Source organism: Acomys russatus, chromosome 14, assembly GCF_903995435.1.
Source record: "Acomys russatus chromosome 14, mAcoRus1.1, whole genome shotgun sequence".
Taxonomy (NCBI): domain Eukaryota; kingdom Metazoa; phylum Chordata; class Mammalia; order Rodentia; family Muridae; genus Acomys; species Acomys russatus.
In genome coordinates, this window is record NC_067150.1 from 16006597 (window position 1) to 16031477 (window position 24881).

Sequence of the window (24881 nt, forward strand, 5' to 3'; positions counted from 1 at the left end):
TCATGGTGACAGTCTGCATGATGTTCATTTTTGGGTTTCTGTTTTTTTGGTGGGTAGGGGGATGGTTTTGAGTCAGGAATGTTCTGTGTTACTTTGCCTTGGCTGTGCTGGACTCACTTTGTAGACCAGGCTGGCCTGGAACTCAAAAAGATCTGCCTGCCTCTGCCTCCCAAGTGCTGGGATTAAAGGTGTGCGCCATCACACCTGGCTTCATTTTTGGATTCTTTCGGTTTTTCTGTTTTATGCACATATACGGGTGTGTGTACATGGGTAGGTTAAAAGGCAGGTTTGAGTGTTATCCTAAGAAGCTTTACACTTCCTTTGAGACAGGGTTTTCTGCTGACCTAGAACTAAGCAATTTGTCTAGACTTGCTTGCCAGTAAGCCTCTCTGCCTCCCAGAGCTGGCATTACAAGTGTGCCACCTTACATGCTTTTGCTGTTCATTCCAGGCTCAAACTCAAGTGTTTATGCCTGTAAGGCAGGCACTGTGCTGACACGCCGTCTCCCCGGTCCCCTGTTCTATTTTTTGGAGCCCGGGTCTCATATAGTCCAGGCCACCTTGCAGTCTGTTTGGCCAAAGGTGACCTTGAATTTCTGATTTTTGTCTTTCACTCCAGAATTATGACAGTACAGGTGTGGATGGGCTACTATATTGCCCTTGACTTTTTAAATTTTAAAATGTTACTTAATTAAGACAATAATTAATTGAATAACTGTGGCTGGCCTGGATGAAATTCATTATATAGACTAAGCAGGCCTCAAACTAACAAAAACGTCTGCTTCTGCCTCCTAAATGCTGGGATTAAAGGCGTGCGCCACCACTACCCAGCCTGGCTGTTGTTTTTAATATAGGCTCTTGTTGTTATGTTCAGGTTGGCCTTGAACTTACTGTGTGGCCAAAGCTGGCCCTGAACCTAGATCTGCATTTCTCAGCCCCCTGATTGCTAGGATAACAGGCATGCTGCATGCCTGTTTAACTCTTGATATCCAAGTCCTTCACGTGTCTCTCACCGTGTCCATTGTTATGAGTATATCGTGCCCCTTATACTTTGATGTCTTGTTCAGCTCAGGCTGCGGTAGCTAACTAAGTTCGGCTTTCTGACTGGGGCCTGGACAGCATTCCATACTGTTCTGGAGATGGACCAGCAAAATTAAGGTGCCGGCATGGTGGGTTCCTGGAAGAGGACTCTCTTCCTGAGTTTTAGAGCCATCCTCCCTTACTGTCTATGTTCTTATGGCAGGGAAAGGAAGAAGCCATGCCAAACTGGCTGTCAGGAATGGAAGCTGGAGCTTTGCACACTGTACAGCTCGTACTGTACAGCTGAGCTAAGCTAACCCGTAGGCACCATCAGTCTTACTTTCATTATGGCCCTAGGGGACTTGTCTTAGTCCTCTTCTCTGAGGCAAGTACTTCCCTCACAAGCATTTCAGGAAGGCCACAACAGTAGCATAGTTGTCTCTGTAGGCTGGCCTCAGAGAAGTAGGCAGTTGTGGCTATGTTAGAAAAGGCCATTCCACAGTGCTTATTTAAGATGTTGGCCTAGGGTCAATTGCTGTGATCAGATACCAGAACCAGAAGCAGCTTGGAGAGGTTCTGTTATATTGACAAAACATCAGCCAGCACAAATGTTCTCTTGAATTAATGTAAAAGAATATGGGTCGGCATATTACAGCACAAAGCTGTGTTTGTGGGGGGTGGTTATAGTGTTTTGTTCTGTTTTTATTGTTTGAGACAAGTTTTTTTTTTTTTTTTTTTTAAGATTTATTTATTGTATACAATGTTCTGCATGCACTTGTACCTGCAGGCCAGAAGAGGGCACCAGATGACATTATAGAAGTTGTGAGCCACCATGTGTTTGCTGGGTATTGAATTTAGGACCTCTGGAAGAGCAGCCAGTGCTCTTAACCTCTGAGTCATCTCTCCAGCCCAAGACAAAGTCTTAACGTCTAGCTCAGGCTGGCAACCCACCTGTTTCAACTTCTTGCCTAAGTCTCTAGACCACAGAGGTTATATGTGTGAGCCATTGAGCCACTTTTCCTTGCCACGTGGGAGACTCAAGGTAGCAATCTTGCTGAGTCAGCACTGTAGCATTTACTTTTCTATGTTTATGGTGCCAGCACCACTCGGTGCTTATTCCCAGCCTCAGTTATGTTTTTCAGTCACGGCTGTGTGGGTGTGAAAAATAGAGATGACTTAGCAGTTAAGAGCATTGGCTGGTCTTGCAGAGGACTGGGTTTAATTCTGAGCACCCACATGGCAGCACCCAATTACCTGCAACTCATGTTCCAGGGGATCTGAGGTCCTCTTCTGGTATACCTCTGGAGGCACCAGGCACTTATGTGGTAAACAAAAATACATACAAGCAAAATTTTAAAAATTAAAAAACAAACAAACCGAAACTCACCCCAGAGCGGCTTCATTCAAATTGTAGGGTAGAGGAAGTATCAAGCCTCAGCCCTTTTAACCTTTCTAAAGTAATTTGCTACATCTCCTCTTCTCTTCTTGTTTTCTGAGACTGTATAACTCAAACCAGCCTCCATCTTGTGATCTCTACATTTGGGTCCCAGGGTGAGAGTTGAGGAGTCTTGTTCATGACAGTCTCTCTCTTTCAGCCTCTGGATGAGACCAGCCAGATGAGCGACCTCCCTGTGAAGGTGATTCATGTGGAGAGTGGCAAGATCCTCACGGGCACAGATGCCCCAAAAGCCGGGCAGCTGGAAGCCTGGCTTGAGATGAACCCTGGGTGAGTTGGATGCCTCCTTCATGGGACTTGGCAGCCGGGGCGATGGTACTTGCATTTGGGAGCCAGGCCAGGTTCTAGAGAAAGTAAAGCTGCTGCTTGCAGGGAGAGCTGCGTCCAAATACTGCTGTTTCTCCTAGGTATGAAGTAGCTCCCAGGTCAGATAGTGAAGAGAGTGGATCCGAAGAGGAGGAGGAGGTAAGAGGCTACTTTATCTTTCCTGTCATTGAGCTTTGCACCTTGTTTGTGCCCATCACCCAGTGGGCTGTACCCCTTGTGCCCTGTGTGCTGGCTGGGCATGGTATGGCAGGGCGGCCAAGGCCCTGGGCTTGCCCAGAGGTGCTGCTTCAGGGCTTTGCTGGCTTGTGGGCTGTTTGCATTCAGGACAGTCTAGTTTGGGTCATTTCCTCGGTTGCACTGGCCACATTTCAAGCTCAGCCTCACTCCTCTGAATGCTCTGCTGCTTCTGTCCATTCTTCATCAGTGCTGTGATTCAACAGTTGTGCGTGCGTGCGTGCGTGCCCATTTATGTGGCAGCCACCCGGTGTTCTCTTGTTCATGCTTCTTGATGGCTCCTGTCCTCATCCTTTTCTCCCTGGGCGTGTGTTTCCCTCCTCCCCACAGCATTAGGCCAATGAATGGTACAGCATGGACGCCAGCCTTTCTCTGTTGAGTTGAGTTGTTAGAAAGAGGACTTGTGGTTTCTTTGTCCACTGGAGTCTACCTAAGCGTCCCCAGTGTTAGATGTATATGTTGTTTATTTTAGATAGGGTCTTGAAACTCAGACATGGATTCCTCCTGCCTTTCTAAATGCTAGAGTTATAGCTGTGTACTATCATGCCCTGCAGAGAACATTTTGTTCTAATTTAAACAGCTTCATTGAGGTCTAATTTACATAAACTGAAAAGTGCATTTGTTTCTTAGTTAACATATGGAACTGTGGATCAGCCCGTCACACCAATGTTACAATGTCTTAGTCAACCAGAAAGCAACCCTTAAGCTGTCTATGCCTATCTGCTGTCCCTCCCCTTCCTCCCAGGAAGCTACCGAACTATCTTTGTCTTGTTGGATGAGACTCCTTGTATAGCCAGGGCTAGCTCCAAACTCATCCTCTGACTTCAGTCTCCCGAGTACTGGGATTACAACAGTGTTCCCCCACACCCAGCTCACCACTCTGCTTTCCATCTCTCTAGATTAGCCATTTGTAGACATGTTCTGCAAATGGAGTTGGAGCACCGATGTGTAGCATGTTACTGAGGTTCATTCATGTGTTGTGTATACCAAGAAATTGTTCTTTTTATTGCTGTGTTGTGTTCCATTGTGTGAATATACTACATTTTATTTACCCATCCACCCATTGGTTGGGTATTTCCATTTTTACTATGATGAAAAATGTTGTGAACATTTGCAAATGTGTTTTGTGTGGACATATGTTTTCATTTCTCTTGGGTAGATGCCTAGGCGTGGAATTGCTGGGTCACGTGGTAAGTTTATGTTTACTTTCTAAGAGACTGCCCAACTGTTCTTGAAAGTGGCTGTACCATTTCACGGGTTCCAGTTTCTTCACATCCTCACCAACACTTGGTATTGTCTGTCCTTTTACTTATGACCATTTTAGTGGGTGTGTGGTGGCATCTCATTTGGTTTTCATTTGTGTTACCTTAGTAAGTAGTGATGTTAAGCATCTTCATATGAACCATCCATTCATCTTCCTCAATGGAAGTTTGTTCAAGTCTTGACTGGTCTTAATTGGGCTGCCATCTTAATGAGCTCTCAGTCCTTACTTATTCTAGACAGATGTCTCTGACTCAGTGCATAATTTGTAAATATCTTCTCCCAGTATGCTTGGTTTCTCTTTTTCTGTATATGAATATAGTGAGTGTGTGTGTGTGTGTGTGTGTGTGTGTGTGTGTTACTTGTGTAAGTGTAGGCACACACGCAACAGTGCATGTGTAGAAGTCAGGACAGCCTGAGATGTCCATCTTCACCTCTGTCTTGAGACTGGCGTCTTGTTTACTGCCGTGTACTCCTGGCGAGCTGGCCTGTAAGCTTAGGGACTCTTCTGTCTCCTCCTACCGTCTCACCACAGAACACTGGGATCACAGACATACAGCCAGGGTTGCACCTGGCTTTATGTAGGTTCTAGGGATGGAACTCAGGTCCTCACATGTGTGTGCAAGTGCTTTACTCACCCAGCTGTCTCTCTAACTCCCAACATCGGGTTTAATGGTTTCCTACTACCTTTATCATTCTGTAGGGTCAGAGTTGATGACTCCTGCATTCCTGATTTTGGTATTTGAGTAATTTTTCTCACTTTGTTGATTGATCTAGGCTTAAATTATTGGTGTGAGGCTTTTGTTTATATACAGTGTCTAAACCTATATGGTTTTGGTTTTAAACTCTGTGTGTGTGTGTGTGTGTGTGTGTGTGTGTGTGTGTGTGTGTGGTCTGTTGCTATCAGCAGGGCCAGAAAAGGGCATTGGATACCCTGAAACTGTAGTTGCCAGTAGTTATGCGCTTCTGACATGGGTGCTGGGTCTGTACTCACATCTTTGGAAGAACAACATGTGCTTTTAACGGATAAGTCTTTTCTCCAGCCCCTAAACCTATATGTTTAGCGCTATTTCCCCTTGGCTACATCTTGTAAAGTTTGGTTTTAAGATTTTTCTCTCACTATGTATAACCCAGGCTTGCCTGGAAGTGTTAGGCCAAGATAGCCTCAAACTCTTAAATCTCCCTGCTTCAGCCTCCCGAGCTGCATGCTGTGACATCTGGTTTCATAAATGTTACCTTTTTTTGGGGGGGGGGGTCCAAACAGTGTTTTTCTGTGTAACTTTGACTGTCCTGGACTCACTTTGTAGACCAGGCTGGCCTCGAACTCACATCAATTGGCTTACCTCTGCCTCCTTGAGTGCTGGGATTAAAGGCCTGTGCCACCACACCTGGCCTGTAAATGTTACTTTTTAACTCTTCCTCATTCCCAAAACCTAGGCCTGTACATTGCAAGATAAGCTTTGTTGTGTGTCTCAAAATTTTTAATGAGTTTGGTTAGTTGATTGTTTTGTTTTGGTATTTTTGAGAAAATGTCCATTTATTATGTAGCTCTCACTTATCCAAGAACTAGCTTTGCAGCCCAGGCTGGTCTTGAACTCAGAGATCCACCTGCCTCTGCCTCCTCCAATGTCTATTTTTGATCCTGGTATTGAAATAGGGCTTCACATAATCTATGGAAGTACTCTATACTGCTGAGCTCTAGCTCCAGCCAGTATTTTATATTAATATGTTTTTGGCACTCAGGCAAGTTTTATTGAAAGCAGAAGTATACACACATAACACAGCACTCAAAAGGGCAGACTTGTCCAATGGGTGAGGAGGTGGACCCAGAATCCCAATATTTTGTTTTTGTTGTCATCTAATCTGAAATATTCTTTAAAACTTCTTTTACAATTTATTATCAGGTGTGTATGATGTGTGTGGGTGAGGGTAGGCATGTGCCCTGTGCATGTGGAAATCAGAGGACAGCTTTCAGGAGTCAGGTCTCATGCTGTAGGCTCCAGACATAATACTTGAGTTGTAGGCTTGTGGAGTAGCATTTACAAAACCACTGTGCTATTCGTTATTAGCTTTATTTCTTCCTCATTTTTCTTTCTTTTCTTTTGTGAAGATGTGTGTGGAGGTGAGCATTTGAGGCAGTTTGCTCTGTGTCCAGCTGCCTTGAGCTCATGGCCGTCCTCTAGCCACAGCCTACTGAGCGCTGTGCTCTAGGTGTGCGTGACCAGCGTAACTTTTTTCTTCCTTCCTTTTCTGTTTTTTTCTTTGGGGACTGGCAAGGTTGATTTATGGTTTTTTGATACAGAGTTTCTGTGTTACACAGAGCCCTAGCTGTCCCGGACTCTCTGTAGACCAGGCTGGTCTTGAACTCAGAGATCTGCCTGCCTCTGCCTCCCCAGTGCTGGGATTACATGCGTGCACCACCGCACCTGGCTCATTACTTCCCCCCCACCCCCACCCCTCCACCCCCACTTTTTTGTTTGTTTTCTCAAGATAGCATTTCTCTGTATAGCTCTCAGTGTCCTGGAACTTACTCTGTAGACCAGGCTGTCTTTGAACTCAAGAGATCTACCTGCCTCTGCCTTCCCGAGTGCTGGAGTTAGAGATGTGAGCCACTGTTGCTAGCTCCATTGGATTTTTGAGATAGGGTTGTAATGGTCCAGCTCCAGGATGTGACACTCTGCATGGTTATGAGCACAATATTCTTGAAATTAATGCATTATGCATTCTCAACCCCTTGGAAGATGTTAGTTAGAAGGAATAAGTGAAAATATTTTTATAGTTTTTATTTTTATAGTCTTTTACTATTTTGGGATTTGTTTTATTTGTGTTGGGTGTCTGTGTGAGTGTATGTGTGTGTGCGCGCATGCAGAGGCCAGAAGAGGGAATCAGATTTCATAGACCTGGAGTTTCAGGTGCATGACAAGTGCAGCAGCCACTCTTAACCTTTGAAACGTATCTATAGTCTGTTCAGGTGCTGTTTTCTCCGTGGATTTAAATTATCTGCTAGCATGTCCTTTGTGTCTAAAGATTTTGTGTGTGTGTGGTAGTAGTTGTTTGTTTGGTCCTTTTTTGTATCGGGCATCGGCCCCAGGTCTTTATGCATATAGGCAAGTGCTCTACTGCTGAACCACACCTCAGCCCTCTTAGAAAATTGTAACAGGGCCTGTCTGGCAGTAGCAGGTGATATTTAGGCTGTTTTTCTGGGGTGTTCTTGTATTTTGGAAGGACAGTTTAGTTGAATGTATCTTCTTCATTGGCAGCTCCTCTTTGTCCTTCTGTTCCTTCAGCCATCTGAGCATGTGGGTCTACTCTTAGTTGGCCTCTTTACTTCCTTATATTTGTTTCTCTGTGTGCTTGTTCGTTTCTCTATGCAGTTGTGAGTGCATGTGCCTGCCGAGGCCAAAAGAGGACAGCACATCCCCTGGAGCTTAAGCTACAGGCAGTTGTGAGCTGCCCGGCATGGGGCTGGGAACCGAACTCGGTTCTTCTGCAGGGGCAATGGCATATGCTCTTAACTACTCAGGCCTTTTTGAGCCTCCTCTTGTTTCCGAGGAGAATTCAGCCACCTGTTGCCTTGCTTCTCTTCTTTGTTAGCTGGTAGTTTTGTTTGTCTCTTGCTTTGTAGATTATCTCTCTGTCACTGGCTTTTTATTGGCCTGCAATCAAAGCTGTCTTGATATTTACCCTTCTTGCTGTGTACCCAGCTTGTCTGAATTATTTTGGTTTTTGTCACAGTGGGAAGTGGATGATCTGGCTGTCCTTTGTGATTCCGTGTTCACTGACTTGAGCAGAGATCTGACTCCTCCAGCAGCTCTGCACACACACTAGAGACACCTGTGCTGCAATTCCTCCCCCTCTGTGAAGAGGCGGGAACAGCTGAACGCCTTTGGTTTTTGTTTTGTTTTGTTTTTTCTTCTTTATTTTCTTACTCTTTGCTGCACACATGCGCACGCACATACACACACACACAGTTTTATTTTCTTGTTTGTTTGCTTTTTAAGATAGGGTCTCACTATGTAGCCCTGGCTGTCTTGGAACTTGCTGTGTAGACCAGACTGGCTCAGAGATCTCCCAGTTAGCTCTTTTGAAGAATTATGACCCCTTCCCCTTCCAGGACTATGGTAGCTGTCTTAGTAAGGTTTCTTTGTTGCTGCAGCAAACACCATGACCTAAAAAGCCAGTTGGGAAGGAAAGGGTTTATTTGATATTACAACTCCCAGACCACAACCCTCAACTCCCACTGAGGGAATCAGGGTGGGAGCGCAGGAGGACTGAAGCAGAATCATAGAAGAGCTCTGTGACTGGCTTGCTTCCGGGGTGGCATGGCCCACAGTGGCTAAGCACCCACAGCAATCAGTAATCAAGGAAAATACCCACAGACGTGGCCACAGGCCAATCTGATATCACCTCAGTTGGGGCTCCCTTCTTCTACGTGACTCTAGTTGGTGTCAGGTTGACAAAAGCTAGCCAGCACAATGCCAGATGTCTGTGGAATAGACAGTCCATCTGGGAACTCGTGGTTTCTTCATGGTGGTGCTGCCATTTTTGGCTGGGCTAACTTTATTTTTCTAATTCAGTTCCTAACTCCCTATGAAAAGGCCCTATTTCTCTGCCACTTAAAAGTGATCGATCCTGTAGTAATGTGGCAGAAATTTTGTGCAAACAACCAAGCCAGTGAGCCATTTGTGTCTTGTCATGGCTCTTTGTACAAGGGAGTACCTTCCAGATAAAGGCTGTTTCTGTGTCCGCCTAAGGTAATGCCTTCCCAGGGCCCTGCTGGTCTTTCCTCCAGTCACATGCACATCTCTCCTAGTAGTAGTAGTGTGCACCAGCAGCCTGGCTGAGATTGATTGCAACCGTTTTGGCCCTGAGGTGGGCAGGGTCACCACTGCTATCAAATCGTAGAAATACTCTCAAACTTGGGGTCACAATCTGTGTCCCAGGTTAGGTCTGGCCACATTCAGAAGGGGGACAAGAGAACCAACAACCCCCTCAGATCTGTCTTCAGGGTGAGGTCAGAGTTTAAATAGAGGCCCAAGGTTGTGTACATCCATCAGTACCTGTCATGTTGTGACTCGTGCTGTTTCCATCTCCCAGCATGAGATTCTGGGGAGGTTCCTTTTTTTTTGTTTTTGTTTTTGTTTTGGTTGGTCGGTTGGGTTTTTTTGGAGTCTATTGTTTTGATACTCTGATAGATTGACACAAGCGGTTATTTATTTATTTATTCATTTATTTATTTACTTATTTATTTATTTATAGAATATCTTTATTTCTACCAGACTGGGTACAGGAACTGTCAGCCTTGTTTGCCTCCATGGCTCCCTAGCACAGCAGACTTCAGACTAGTGTGGGTGGCAAGATTGCAGTGCCCCAAATAAATAAGCTGCAGTCTTTTGCCCTACTTTCTCCAGAAGTTAGCAGCATTTCCAAGATGAAATGCTATGCCCTGCCTAACTCTTGGAGCTTGAATAGTTTTTTCTTTTTCTTTCCTTTTCTTCCTTCCTTCTTTTTTCGTTTTGTTTTTGAGGGTTTCTCTTTGTAAAAGCCCTGGCTGTCCTGGAACTCTCTTTGTAGACCAGGCTGGCCTTGAACTCACAAGGATCCTTCTGCCTCTGCCACCTGAGTACTGGGATCCCAGGTGTGCGCCATTAAGCCCAGCCCCTATTTTTTCAATTTGTGTCTTCTGGGAAGGGAATCTCTTGACCTCCTTAATTGGCTGTTTGTCCCACACCTGCTAATTTGAGCCGTGCTGGGACTTGTTAGATGGCTGCTGCTCTTCTGCATTTGCTAGTGAGAGTGACCTTGTTCCCATCTGAAGTTGTGCTGCATGGTACGAGGAAAACTGTCAGAGTTTTTAAGACTTATTTATTTATTATACATACCGTGTTTTGCCTGCATGTACACCTGCACACCAGAAGAGGGCACCAGATCTCATTATAGATGGTTGTGAGTCATCATGTGATTGCTGGAAATTGAACTCAGGACCTTTGGAAGAACAGCCAGTGCTCTCCAGCCTTGTCAGTTTGATGAGTTATGAAAAAATATATACATTTTGTTCCATTGGGATTGAGCCTTGCCACACACTAGGCTAGTACTTTAGCAATGTGTTACGGCCCTGGTTGTTCATTTTAATTTGAGACAAGATCCAACTACGTTGCCCAAATAACTCAAAATATAATCTGCATTACTCGGGTTTCTGATTAGGTGGTATTAGAGGCATGTGGCAGTCACATACAGTATTTTTTAGTCTCTCTAACAATTCTATGAGAATTGAGAAGCCTCTACTGTGCACCTGTATGGTTCATATAGTAGAACAGGCATTACTGTGTATTTGTTGAACATGATCTGCAGAACTGCAGTGTCACCTGCTCAATAAATGCAGGGAGGCCCTTTAAGGCAAAAGCATTCAATGACCTTACAAGTACTTCAGAGGCTGTTTAAGCTAAGATGCCTTTTGTTTTCAGATGAGGAAGAACTTGAGGTAAAGCACAAGAATATTTAGGGAAGCCGGCAGTGAAACTAGAAATTGCCCAAGTTAGTAGAGCGTGAAGATATGGAGGCTTCTTTGGATGGTAGCAGTTGTAGAGATGACCCAAGATACTCTTGCAAATCTGTTAGGAAAACTAAAGGTCAAAGGGAAGGACAGTAAGAGTCAGACACTAGCCGGGCGTGGTGGCGCACGCCTTTAATCCCAGCACTCGGGAGGCAGAGGCAGGTGGATCACTGTGAGTTCGAGGCCAGCCTGGTCTACAAAGTGAGTCCAGGATGGCCAAGGCTACACAGAGAAACCCTGTCTCAAAAAAAACAAAAAAAAACAAAAAACAAACAAACAAAAAAAAAGAGTCAGACACTACTGCACTGAGAGGGAGAAAGACTAAAAGAGCATCTCTTCCCCCTAGGAGCTCAGCAGCTCCCAGAGAACCAAGGTGACATGTCCCCTCTCTTGGTAGGAGGAGGAAGAGGAACAGCCTCAGCCTGCACAGCCCCCTACACTGCCTGTGGAGGAGAAGAAGAAGATTCCAGACCCAGACAGCGATGACGTCTCTGAGGTGGACGCTCGACACATTATTGAGTAAGAGGTCCCCATGTGTCTCCAACTGCAAGCTCTCTATAAAGTGGCAGCAGAACAAGTGGCCAGAGTCCCAGCTTTCCCCTTTTCATTGTGCTTGGCCTCACACTTGGTGATCCTCTCCCTCGGTGGCATTCCCCCAGTCTTGCCAGCAGCCACTGAAGGGCCACATTATCTCCTACTGATTCCATTTGTCTCTGTGGTGCTTTGCTGTAGAAAATGATCCTTGGTCATCATAAGCTTGTGAAATACAGTTGGGTGAGAACACAGACCTACTCATTACCCTTGTTCACAGCAGGCTTCTGCTGTTTCCTCTGAGAAGCCTGTGTTGACTTTCAGAGAGATTAGCTGCACTTTCTTTCGCTTTTTGTTTTGATTGCACACATACATCCAGGCACTATGGTGTGTATCATTTCTCACCAAGCATCTGTCCAAGGCTGGCCCTGTGTGTGCAGATGGCGAGAGCTGCTACCACCTTGTGCAGCAGTATGATGGCCACATTCTCTGCTCTGGTCTCTGCTTGCTCCTGGTGCTGGTCATGCAGGTTCCTCTTACGTTCTGCTCTTGGCAGCACGGTTAAAAATTAATGTGCTGATTTGATCTTTGTGGTGAGAAGTTGATGGGGAACATGATAGAGAAACAAAATGAAGACTGCGTTACTCCAGTCTGAAAATCCAAAATCTGAGATGTTCAAATTCCAGATGTTTCAGTTTAATAGCACTTTTTATTTTCTCCTTGGGAGTTGTGAAATTAAGATCTCTATAGATACTCCACCAACTGAAAAAACTCCAAAATCTTAAACACATAAGAATTGCAAGCCAGGCGTGGTGGCGCACGCCTTTAATCCCAGCACTTGGGAGGCAGAGGCAGGCGGATCACTGCGAGCTCCAGGCCAGCCTGGTCTACAAAGTGAGCCTAGGACAGCCAGGACTACACAGAGAAACCCTATCTCGAAAAACAACAACAACAACAAAAGTATTTCAGATAGATGGGATAACAATTGAGTTGTAATCTGAATAAATTAATTTAAAAATTTTTTAGATAAGAAATGTTCAATCAGGTGGTGGCCCTCCTCTTCTTCCTCTTCCTTCCCTCCCTTCTCCTCCTCCTCTCCCTCTTCATCCTTCCCCCCTTTATCTGCCTCCCATCCTTCTTCTTTTTTGGGTTTTTCTATGTAGCCTTGGCTGTCCTCAAACACACTATGTAGACCAAGCTTGCCTCGAACTCACAAAGATCCCCCTGCCTCTGCCTTCTGAGTGCTGGAATTAAAGATGTGCGCCACCACTGCCCAACTAGTGACCCATACCTTAAATCCCAGTAATCCAAGGCCATCTTGGTCAACAGAGTGTGTGCCAGGACAGCCAGGGCTACACAGAGAAACCCTGTCTCAAAAAAGGGGGGCGGGGGAGCAGATTGGGGAGAAAAGAAATGTTTAACCTTTGGGGCTAGGAAAATGGTTCAGTAGTTAAGAGCACTTGCTGCCTTTGCAGAGGCCCTGGATTCAGTTCCCAGCACCCACATGATAACTTCAACCATCTGTAACTCCAGCTCGAGAGGATTCCATGGGTACCAGACAGACACACAGTGTATATACATTACATACATACAGGCAGATATCCATTAAAAAAAAGAAGAAATTTTGCAAGAAAGAAAAGAAATGTTCAACCTCTACTTTAAAATTTAGGAGAAATTTGTGAGAAGAACCTCCCTTCTAGAGGCTGGGACATGGGTGGCTTAATAGGGAAAAATCTAAGGCAGCAAACACAGACACCAGAGTGTGGATTCCAAGTAGCTTCATAAATGCTGTGTTGACACGATGATCTGCCTGGAATTCCACTTCATGGAAGCCAGAGAGCTGGGATCCCCAGAGCACACTGGCTAGGTGGGCCAGCCATATTGGTGAGTTTTGGAGTCAAGTGAGAGAGTTGAGAGTGACTGAGAGACTTAGGTCTCCTTATACACTGCGAGACACATGTGTACACACCTACACAAACATAAGCACAGTTGAAGAGCACTCATTAAGTAAGAAAACAAAGAGCTTACTGTGACTCTTTCATGGATTTTGTAGGTAGCATTTCACTGTGTAACTACTTAGCCTTGAACTCAGTCTGTTCACTAGGCTGGCCTGGAACACACACAGATCCACCTGCCTCTGCCTCCTGAGTGCTGGAAATCAAAAACATGTACCACAATGCCTGACTTTAAAAAAGTTTTTTTTTCCCCTAATTTTGAGGTGGGATTTCATTCTATAGCCCAAGCTGATTTCAAATCTTGAACTACACAGATGTAAGTGTGCCACACTTCTTAAATGGAAAAAAAAAAAAAGGCCATTGAGATGTCTCCTCTGGTAAAGGCACTGCCAGTCCTTAACCACCATAGTTCTAATTCCCTGAACCCATATGTTAGGTAACACACACATGTACCTCTCATATACATTAAATATATAATTGTTAGAATAAGAGGGCTTTGCTAGGCAGTGATGGTGCATGCCTTTAATTTCAGCACTCAGGAGGCAGAGGCAGGCAGATCTCTGAGTTTAATGCCAGCCTGGTCTACAGAGCGAGTTTCAGGACAGCCAGAGCTACACAGAGAAACCTTGTCTCAAAAAAGAAAAGGAAGAAAAAGAAAGAGGGACTAGAGAGATGGCTCAGCAATTAAAAGCACATAACGCTATTGCAGAGGACCTGAGGGTTTTTTTTGGTTTTGTTTTTTTTGTTGTTGTTGTTTTTTTTTTTTTTTTTTTTTTTGGTTTTTCGAGACAGGGTTTCTCTGTGTAGCCTTGGCCATCCTGGACTCACTTTGTAGACCAGGCTGGCCTCGAACTCACAGCGATCCACCTGCCTCTGCCTCCCGAGTGCTGGGATTAAAGGCGTGTGCCACCACGCCCGGCTGATAATTTTTACTTTTTTTTTTTTTTTTTTTTTTTGGTTTTTCGAGACAGGGTCGAGGACCTGAGTTTTGTTCTCAGTGCCACTGTTGAATAGTTCACAACTATAACTCAAGCTCCAGTGGATCCAGTACCACACCTTTGGCCGTTGAGGGTACCTTTACTCATGAGCACAGTACCCCTCTGCCACATACACACATAACTAAAAATCAAATCCTTAAAAGGAAAAAGAATTATTTATTGATCCAGGAATGCCAACACTCAGGAGTTAGAGGCAGGAGTCAAGGTGAGCATGGTTTAAACATTCAGGCCAGCCATGGCTACAGTAAGGAGACCCTGTTGAGAGAGAAAGAGAGCGAGCGAGCCCAGTGAGATGGCTCTGTTGGTGGTAATGGTGTTTGATGCCAAGTTGAATTGGTCCCCAAAACCCACATGGAACAAGGAGAAGACAATTTTGGCTTCTTCATGTCTGTGATACCATGTGTACACTCCTACATGTACACAAATAAATGTGTTTTTTTAAGCCTCAGAAAGTTAATATGAAGGAAAAGGTCTTGAACCAGGTCCTGAAATAGGAGGCTTAATCAGGAGAATGCAAATTCAAGACCAGCCAGGGCTTCATATTGAGCCAGTGTCTCCAGAAGATAAAGATCATCTCAAACCGCAGCAGCAAAGTGAGCTTAGATTGGGTCCCGGAAGCATCCAGTTACAGACAGTCCTGGTTTGTGCGCACTCAGTGTGCTAGGTGAGCGGCTGCTCCTTTACCACAAATGCATTCTGTTATGGGGAGTGGCAGAACCCACTTGAACCCTTATTGGTGGGCTTGGGACCTACGTCATCTCAGGAACAATCATCTGGTCCTTCTTGGGGTAGGATCAGCTGCTAGCTGCAATGTAGTTCCCACCTCTGAGCCTTGCTGGTTAATCCTTAAGTCACAGGCAGATGTGGCTAATTCGAGCTAGTGTAGTACGTTGTCATAGATGGGAGCCTTGTCCTCACACAGCATGTGCTCCCTCTAGGAATGCCAAGCAAGATGTGGATGATGAGTACGGTGTGTCCCAGGCCCTTGCTCGTGGCCTGCAGTCCTACTATGCTGTGGCCCATGCAGTCACAGAGAGAGTAGACAAGCAGTCAGCCCTCATGGTCAACGGCGTCCTCAAACAGTACCAGGTAAGGCAATAGGCAGCAGGGAGGCTGGGTGGCTGGTGGTTGGACTTAGGCAACACTCACTTTTTCTGAAGAGCCACAATTTTCCCATCTGGTTTTGTTTCCTCTAAGACAGGGTCTTACCGTGCATTCTAGGATGGCTTGGAACTCACTATGTAGCCCAAACTGGCCTCCAACCCAACAGAGATTCATCTGCCTCTGCCTAACTAAAGTGTATACTACTACAGCCAGATAGTTTTCTCATCTATGGCATCTATGTCAAGTAGGTTAGCTGCCAGAGGTATTAAGACTTAAGTGAGCCTCCAGGTGCCAGGTAGGAGAGCGTTGTATACATGGAGGACTTCTGTCTCAGAGAGCAGACATGGGCCTCCCACGGATGCACTGCAACACGACTCAATCCCAAATCTACCTGGAGCTTTGGACAGGATTTTCTTCGGGGCATAGAGGGATGGCCCTTCGTGTGGGAGGGTTTTCTGTGAGAGTGAAGAGACCATAGCTCTTAACTGTTTTCAGCTAGCTGGGAATTAATTTTTTTCCACGTCTGATAGTCCTGTCTCATCTCTGAGGTCCCAAAAGTGAGCCATCCTCAATCCATCCAAAAATCATGGCTCCCTGTTTTTGTTTGGTTATGGCCTGCTCTTGCCATGGTCCCTAGGAGAATCCTGAGATTATATGCCCATGCATCTTTCAGAGGCAAGTCAACAGTCACTAGGACATTCAACATGCTATTACCATGTTAAAGAAAATGTGCAGGCTTTCTTTCCTTGTATCATATTCAGCTCACCTGCTTTGGAAAACCCTCAATTTAAAAAGTGCAGGGCAGTGGTACTGCAGGCCTGTAATCCCAACACTCAGGAGGCAGAGGCAGGCGGGTCTCTGAGTTGGAGGCCAGCCTGGTCTACAGAGTGAGTTCCAGGACAACCAGTGCTGCACAGAGAAACCCTGTCTTAAGTGAGGATCAGGATTCAGATCCCTAGAACTGACATGAAAGCAGGTAATGTGGCTTCCTGTAATCCCCGCACTTGAGAGGTGGACATGGCATTCCAGGGCAAGCTGGCTAGAGTGACTTTCCAGTTTATACAGTTCTGGCTTCAGTGAGAGACCCTGCCCAGTAGATATTGAGGAAGTTGGTAGTAATCAAGGAACACAGATAAACAATGATAAACAACATCTGGCCTCCAGATACATATGTACATGCATACGTGGTCTGTACATCACACACATTAAAGGCATAGGTGTTTTAGGTGACGTATGCCCACACTTAAGAGCCTTTGAGGTCTCCTTGGCCCACACTTGAGCATCTTGTAAGCTCTTCTTTATCTCCTAATCCACGTACTGAAGCCTGTCTCAGATATTTAAAGAGGGAGAGAGACGGCTCATTTGGTGAAGAGCAGCTGTTGCTCTTGCAGAGGACCTGGGTTTGATTCCCAGGACCCATATGGTGGCTCAAATCTCTAAGCCCAGTCTTGGGACCTAATGCCCTCTTCTGTCCTCCACAGGCACCAGGCACACATGCAGGCAAAATACTCATATACATAAAATTATTAAATAAATAAATCTAAAATAATTAAAACCTATTTAGTCATAAATAGGTCAATTTCTGAGGTGGCATCTCATCGTGTGGTCTCTGTGACTTCCACCATATTATATTTTGGTCAGGGCTAGAATGTAATAGTGAGGCCACCCACCTCATCTTGAGATGCCTGTAAAAGAACTTGGGATTCAGGCATGCCTCTGCAGCAGCTGATAAGCAGTGGGGGTTGGGGTAGTGGTTTGGATGAGTGCTGGTCCATGCTGCACAAGAGATTCAGTCCCACCACAAAGGCAAGAACACCTGGGGTGGATCCTGCTGCCAGGGGACTGTGACTCCCTCATCGTGCTCCAGTTAGCAGTGATGGAGGAGTTGAACATGGAGAAGGCAGCAGCACTTTAAAGATGTTTTCTGCTGGAAACATGGCATGAAACATTTAGTCCTGAGCTTTTGATAGTTCTTACATTATTGTCAGTTGACAGTAATGCTGTTAGATGGCTTTCATTAAAAAAATAAATAAAGCAAAAATAATATATATAGTCATTTTTGGCACAATCCCCTGTGATTTCACAGCACGTATGGCTGGGGGTGAGCACACCAGGAAACTTGACTAGTCCAGGGCAGAGTACTTCGTAGGGTAGCCACAGGTAGCACATTTGTCATGTCAACTTGGCCCTTACATTTCTGCCCTTTCAGATCAAGGGCTTGGAGTGGCTGGTGTCCCTTTATAACAACAACCTGAATGGCATCCTGGCTGATGAGATGGGGCTGGGGAAGACTATCCAAACCATCGCGCTCATCACATACCTCATGGAGCACAAGCGCATCAATGGGCCCTTCCTCATCATCGTGCCTCTCTCGTATGTATGAGCCCAACTCCATTCGCAGCCTGGTTGCAGCATGGGTTTCTTTGTCCTGCAGGGCGGCAGTGGACGGCTAGAGCATGGCACAGGGTTGGCCACCTTCCATCTGTGTTCACAGTTTTCACATTGTGGCTACTTTCTGTCTGTCTGTTGTACGTGGTTGTTTCTTAAGTACAGATCAGGACGAGACGCTGCTGTCATGTCTGGGTTTCAGGACTTCAATGCCTGTTTGGGGGACACACATCAATCTATTGCCATTTGCCTCTAGTTTTGAGAGGCAGGTGTGTGGAGCCCACCATATTTCATGGCTCAGCTCTTAGGGATTTCTTTTGTGACCCTTGCTCCTACTGGGGGATTGGTAGGGCTGATTTGGTCTCTGTTAAGCAAAAGTTGTTATACTCTCTTGTACTCACTGTACCCTGCACAGGGCCCACCACCCTCGTATACATATCCCAGCTTGGCGTACACAGCACAGGAGCCCAGGCTTGCATGTATCAGGCACCCCACAGTCTCCCACTCACCACTTCTTGCTTCCAGTGTCCTCTTGGTTTCAGCAGTTCTGGAAATCTGTTGTCTTCAAAAAACAGTTCATCTGCCTCAATCCTCGCTAGGACCGGCTCTCATTGGCCTAGCCTAGGTTACACTTCTGGTCCCGAATCAGTCCCTGGCTTAGGGCTTGGTCTGTTCCTATTGTCCCTGTGTGTGCCTGGGCCTCATCTTAGAGTGCAGTCCCTGATCTCCCTATATGTTCAATCAGGGCCATTAGTCTCAATTTTAGTTCTTTAAAAACTTGTCACGTTTCAGACCTAGGCAAGAAGTTTGTCCCTGGGTTAAGGTTTGTCTAAAGTCTCTGGGGGTTGTGTTCCACCTACTCCATGTGTCAACAAAAACCTGTAAACTGAGGATTTCCTTTTCTAGGGGATGGGGTGGAGGTGGAGGTGGTCAATACAACCCTGGAATTTGCTTTATAGACCAGGCTGGCCTCTTAACTCACAGAGACAATGCCTGCCGCTGCCTGTAAGTACTGGGATTAAAGGTGTGCGCCACAATGCCTGGCTTGGATTGTTTAGTGGTGGCCACCAGGCTCTAGCTGATGCCCCATTTCTTCTGGTACTGCAGACATCACAGCCACCCCAGGGTACGGGCCCTGCCTGTAGTTATTGTTCCGAACGTGACTGTGCCTCCATGGCTCCTTCTTCATATGCTCACTGTCGTTCTGCCACTAGGAAGAGCTCTCTCTTTCTCTCATTTGCTTAATACCATACATGAGATCTCATTCCTTTGTTCTGTTGGTGGATGATAACAGCCACAGAGTCACTGAGAGGCCCAGTCACTTCTCTCAGTTTCCCTTTGATCCATCCTTTGTTCCTAACGTCTAGTCACAGTTGGGGAGCCAACACTCTAATCTCAGTTGCTTCCATTAGCTTTGCTCATGTGCTCTTTACTCTGTCTAGGCTCCTTTATGCTGTTGTGGTCCTCCATATTTCCATACTTTCGTTTTTGACATGTTTTTACCGCCATTTATGTCTTAAGACAGACTCACTATGTATCCAACTGCCTCCACTTCCTGAGATCCTTTTTTTTGAGGGGCTGGGTACGGAGCCAGGGTTTTACAATGCTAGGCAAATGTTTATGGAGCTGCCTTGTAGGTGGGTGCTGCAGGCAGCATCTGGAGCTCTTCCCTTTTGACATCCCATTTATTATTAGTGAGGATATAGGTGGTTGTTTTATGTCTTAGCCTATGCATTAACACTGGTCTTTTGTTTGTTTGTTTTTCCAATTGTTCTGACTTGGCCTCTCTTAGCTGCCATCCCTATCCCTCTCACAGGTCCAGCCTGAGCTAGAACACTTCTTGCTTTTTGTCCCAGCTGATTTCCCCTGGCTCCTCTTTCCAATTCCTGCCCCAGTTCTGGACCAGCTCCTTCCCTAAGGAGCACAATGCTAGAGACCATGCTGTGTACTCATGAGACTGAGGCAGGAGGGTTTTACAAGTTTGAGGTCAACTGGGCTGCATGATGTTGCAAGCTTGTCTGGAATATAAAGTGAAACCCTGTTTCAAGAAACACAGAGAAGGGGATAGAGAGATGGCTCAGGAGTTAATAGTGCTCGCTGCTCTTCAGAGGACCAGAGTTCAGTTCCCAACCCCTAAATGAGACTACTTAGAACTGCCTCTAACTATAGGTGTAGGAGATCAGGTACCTCTGGCCTCTTCTTGTCTTGCTGTTTGTCTCCTGGTGGTGTCCTCAGAAGCAGCCTCTGCCAGTTGCAGTAAGCAACTGATTCCTGCTGCAGGGTGGTGCTTCAGGCTGCCTGCTTTGTCTGAAGCTCACAGCTTATAATGAGAACCTGTCTTAGTTACTTTACTATTGCTGTGACAAGGCACCATGACCAAGGCAACTTATACAAGAAAGCATGTTATTTGGCTTAGGATTTTAGAAGGTTAGAGTCCATGGTGGCAGCAACACCTGAGAACTCCCATACTAATGCACAAGCAAAGGCAGAGAGAGACACTGGAAATAATGTAAGATTTCAAAGCTCACATCTCTAGGTGTGTAAGTGTGTAACAAGTGTAAGGACACGCCTCTTAAAACAGACTACACCTCCTAGTCCTTCCTAGACAGTTCCAGCTGTTGAGTCCAAATACTCAAATATATGAGCCTATGGGACTATTCTCATTCAACCCTTCACAGCACTCCACTGCTGTGGTTAGGGAGCTCCTTGCTACCTCCTCAGTGGGTGTGACCTGGACTGACCTGCAGCCTTTCCACGTGATTCCTGTCCAGGCGTATGTTGATGCTGTTGATCCCACCTCCTGGCTAGAAACACTCCCTGTGCCCTGAGGAATACCTCAGTGTTCAGTATCCAGCTGTCCCATTATGTCTACTGCAGCGCTGCTCCCATGTGAGTCCTTTGCCTACCTTGTATTCTTGTATCTGCCTGTGACATGCTGGCTCACTGCAGGTCTCCATACCCCTCAAGCCTTCCCTCTTCATGCCTCTCTTTTTCTTCCATCATGCTCTGCAGTAGACCATAGTAGCTCAGCCAGGAGGGTCTGGCTGGTACTTCCTAAGGACAGCCTCATAGCTGGGCATGAGGTAGGCCCAGGACCTCCCAGTGCTGCCAGCATCCAGGTTCCTGAAATGTTCTGTTCTTTTTCTTTTCCTTTTGGTTTTACAAGACTGTTTTCTCTGTGGAGCCCTGGCTGTCCTGGAACTCCCTCTGTAGACCAGGCTGGCCTCAAACTCAGAGATCCACCTGCCTCTGCCTCTTGAGTGCTGGGATTAAAGGTGTGCGCCACCACCTCTAAGTGTTCTTGTCTTTCATTCTTATTTGGTGTTAGCTGTCCGCAGGCTACTTACCTTGTGGCTGCAAAGTGACTACGCTCTCTCTATTACCTCACCTGGGTTGTTAGAAGGCTGGCAGAGTAAAGGACCCTGAGTAGCATATTTCAGCTAGATTAACCCTTTGTCAGTAGGATGCCAGCGACTTGAACTGTCATTAGATGGGACGCTTAAGCCTAGCAATGGAATTTCTGGGAGGAAAAGCGAAAGTGGGGAGCAGGCTCTATCTTGAACTACTCAGCCAGTTCTTTCCCCTGCTTACCCTCCCAGGATTCTCCAAGGGGGAAGGCTCTGAGATCTTGGTTCTGCCCCTCCCCTGTGCTCCTGGACTCTGCTCCCCCACCCCCACTCCACATTCTCCTTCTGGCTCAGCGTCATCTGTAGCTTCCATTTTCAGTCTAAGGTGGTCACAGGACCACCATGTCTCCTGTATCCCATGTGCTAGACCACCATCCCTGGCATTGGGAGGCCAGCCACAATCGCTGCAGCCCATGAACCCCCCTGGGCTGGCTGCCTGAGACCTACTCCTGGTTCTGTTCTGGGCCAGTTGTACCAGCACCATATCTTTGTGTGTGTAAGTTCTTCCCACCCGGAACAGGATGCCATCCCTACCTCTTCTGACTCCTGTGCACAAAGCTCCTGTGGGACACAAAGTTTACTATAGCAGTTCTAAAGACCAGGCCTGTTGGCTTCACTCTTGCCTAGCATAGTAGAACTTGACTCTCTCTTCCTTTCCCTTCAGGACGCTGTCAAACTGGGCGTATGAATTTGACAAGTGGGCCCCCTCGGTGGTGAAGGTTTCCTACAAGGTATGACAGGCTGAAGAGGTGTCCTCCAACTCGTTAGGAGGCACGCACTTAAGTAAGGAGGGTGGAGGAGCACAAAGAGAGAAGCCGGTGTGTGTCCGGACAGGGCTCCCAGGCCTGGTGCTCAGGCGATACGCATGTGGTTGTAGTGGGACTGCAGAACGGAGGGTTTCTTATTTTGAGACATAAACACTTTTTAAAAGTCAAACTCAAATGCTCCGTTTGTGGAACATGGTTTCAACAATATATTATTAGGATACATAACAGATGTGGGTGAGTTCCCTGGAGGGTTGTCTTCAGCTCATCTCTGGTTTAAAATTCATTTCTGTTGAGGCTAGAATGAACATAGATCATGGGCATGGTATGATGCTGCATGTCCTGGATGCCAAGCATCATGCCAAGCTGATAAATGCTCAGTGCACTGGAAAGGGACCTGTAGCCCTCAGGTGTGGGCATCAGAACTGAGATAGAAAGGCACCACCCATGCATCGCTCTGTTTACTTCTGCCTCAGGCTCTTTATCCTGTGCCTGTGGTGTAAGGGCGCTGCTGTGTGCAAGAGCTTGATGTGTCATGGAGGAGACTGGGAACTAGAAGTGAGGAAAGACCAAGCCACGGGGAGGAGGCCAACCAAGGTGATGATGGTGCCTGTTACCAGATAAAGGCGTAGCCTTAGCTTCCAAGTGAGGGGCCTAAGTTTCTCACCAATGAAGAGAGGACTTGCTCAGTCACCAGGAATGTGGCTAATGGTGGTACAGGCAACACACTTCCCCAGGGTGTCGTATGTCCACTCCTCCCCTGAAACTGGTGTTTTACATGACAGGGTCAGAGCAAGCCAGCAGCCTTGCCCAGCACTGTCATAGGCTGCCTCTGGCAAGAGCCAGTTTGCTTCTTCAGGAATACTATTCAGAAGTCAAACCTGTTTGCACCCTGTCTCTGCAGGGCTCTCCAGCGGCCAGGCGAGCTTTCGTCCCCCAGCTTCGCAGTGGAAAGTTCAATGTCCTGCTGACCACCTATGAGTATATCATCAAAGACAAACACATCCTGGCCAAGGTAATGTGTCCTCACATAGAATAGCAGGTCTAGGGCTCAGGCTGTCAAAATCCTGATGACTGATGTCATACCTATGTCATAGCTCCTTGCAAGTGATCCCTCAGTGCTTTATCTGCATTTATACAGCAGAACATAGCTGCTGTGTACTTGTGTAGGGAGGCCATGCCCTGCTTCCCTTAGCATCCTGAGTGGGCCCTAGTTCAGGTCAGCATTCCCAATAGGACCTGGACAAGTGCCGCTCACCCATCTCGTATGACCTCCATGAAGAGAAACTTCTTCACAGTGCCTCCTGGCCTTCTTGAGTGACCTCTCAGGCTGAGACAAGGCTACCGTTGTGGTCCTATTGGGCCTCCCATAACACTGACTATGGGTTCTGGTGCACTCTTGGGGAAGTAACTTGTGGGTAAGCACTGTGGTGGGGGTATCTTAGGGTGCTGGGCTGGAATGGGGCCCCTGCCCAGGGACACTGCAGCCTTGTCTGACACTGAGAGCTATAAGCGGCATGAAGATACTCAATCTCTTATCTGCCCAAGCTGTTTTCCTAGATTGCACTGGGATGTAAGCTGAGGGGCTGGGCTGGATCCCTTATTCCAACAGAGAGTGTTAGTTAAGGAGCTCATTTGGGGATGGCGTCCTCTCCCCGTAGCCGCATTTTCCTACATAGTAGTAATGTGTACACACACTGCAGGTCCCTAGGCTAACAGGTGAGTATACTAAGATCCCAGTGCAGCCTTTCATTCAGGTTATCCACAGGGCACCACCTTACAGTGTACCAAATCCACTTCAAGCCACACATGAGGCCCTGAAAGCACCCTTGCTTGCTGGGCAGAGATTCGCATTGACATAAATGCTGAGCTTCTGTATCTTCACTTAGTACCTTGGACAGGCTTGTTGTGAGAGATAGAAGTTGTGATCATGGGAGACCTAGCTGGAATTTCCCTGGGATTCCTACCTGAAGTCTCACATTGCTTAGCCCTGTCCTTGGGGCATGGAGTCACTGGCAGACTCTGGGAGGAAAGGCCAGGCACTGCCCTTATCTGGAAGCCACATTTAGAACACCTCCCTCCGCCCATTTTGGGGGGTTAGATACTGAGCACTATTTCCTGTCATTGTTTGGAAAGCCAGAGAACATTTTACTCTGTTCCCCTGACAGCACAGCCCAGGCTCAGCTTCTCACCCATGTGTCTCCACTTCATGTGTTGGAGAGTCTGTGTCTGTAGCTTTCCCCTAGACATGCTGGTCACTTGGCAGCCCCATGACCTCCCTCCCCTCCTCCTCTCCGCCTTGCAGATACGATGGAAGTATATGATAGTGGACGAAGGCCACCGCATGAAGAACCACCACTGCAAACTGACTCAGGTCCTTAACACACACTACGTGGCCCCTCGGCGCCTGCTTCTCACAGGCACACCGCTGCAGAACAAGCTACCTGAGCTCTGGGCACTCCTTAACTTCCTGCTGCCCACCATTTTCAAGAGCTGCAGCACCTTCGAACAGTGGTTCAACGCGCCCTTTGCCATGACTGGAGAGAAGGTGAGCTCAACTGGGATGGAAAGTGGCTGCTAAGGAGCCATCCCAGTGGCCACACAGCAGCGTGCTGTCATAGCAAGCAGCCACCAGGCCCCTAGCAAGGCAGATGCTAGATGTCTCAGTGGGGACCCACAAGGAGGGTCCCAGGGAGCTCAGAAGGTTTAGTTAAGATATCTATGCCGGGCACAGTGGCGCATTCCTGTAATCCCAACAATCCCACGGAGGCAGAGGCAGGTGAAACTCTGTTTTTCAAGACAAGGTTTCTCTGTGTAGCCTTGGCTGTCTTGGCCAGGCTGTCCTTGAACTCAAAAACAAGCCGGATATGGTGGTGCATACCTTT

The 24881-nt window shown here is 46.8% G+C and overlaps 1 protein-coding gene across 5 annotated transcripts in view; it reads left to right on the forward strand.

The window, feature by feature from the left end:
* Smarca4 (SWI/SNF related, matrix associated, actin dependent regulator of chromatin, subfamily a, member 4) overlaps positions 1–24881 on the forward strand; it is a 97780-nt gene that overhangs the window by 36060 nt on the left and 36839 nt on the right. For all 5 annotated transcript variants that reach the window (XM_051156037.1, XM_051156035.1, XM_051156036.1 and 2 more), the window contains exons 12-19: positions 2615–2745; positions 2883–2940; positions 11247–11368; positions 15272–15422; positions 17647–17810; positions 21897–21963; positions 22901–23011; positions 24302–24544. In XM_051156037.1, coding sequence (XP_051011994.1) covers positions 2615–2745; positions 2883–2940; positions 11247–11368; positions 15272–15422; positions 17647–17810; positions 21897–21963; positions 22901–23011; positions 24302–24544 — 1047 coding nt within the window. The remainder of the gene's footprint in view (positions 1–2614; positions 2746–2882; positions 2941–11246; positions 11369–15271; positions 15423–17646; positions 17811–21896; positions 21964–22900; positions 23012–24301; positions 24545–24881) is intronic.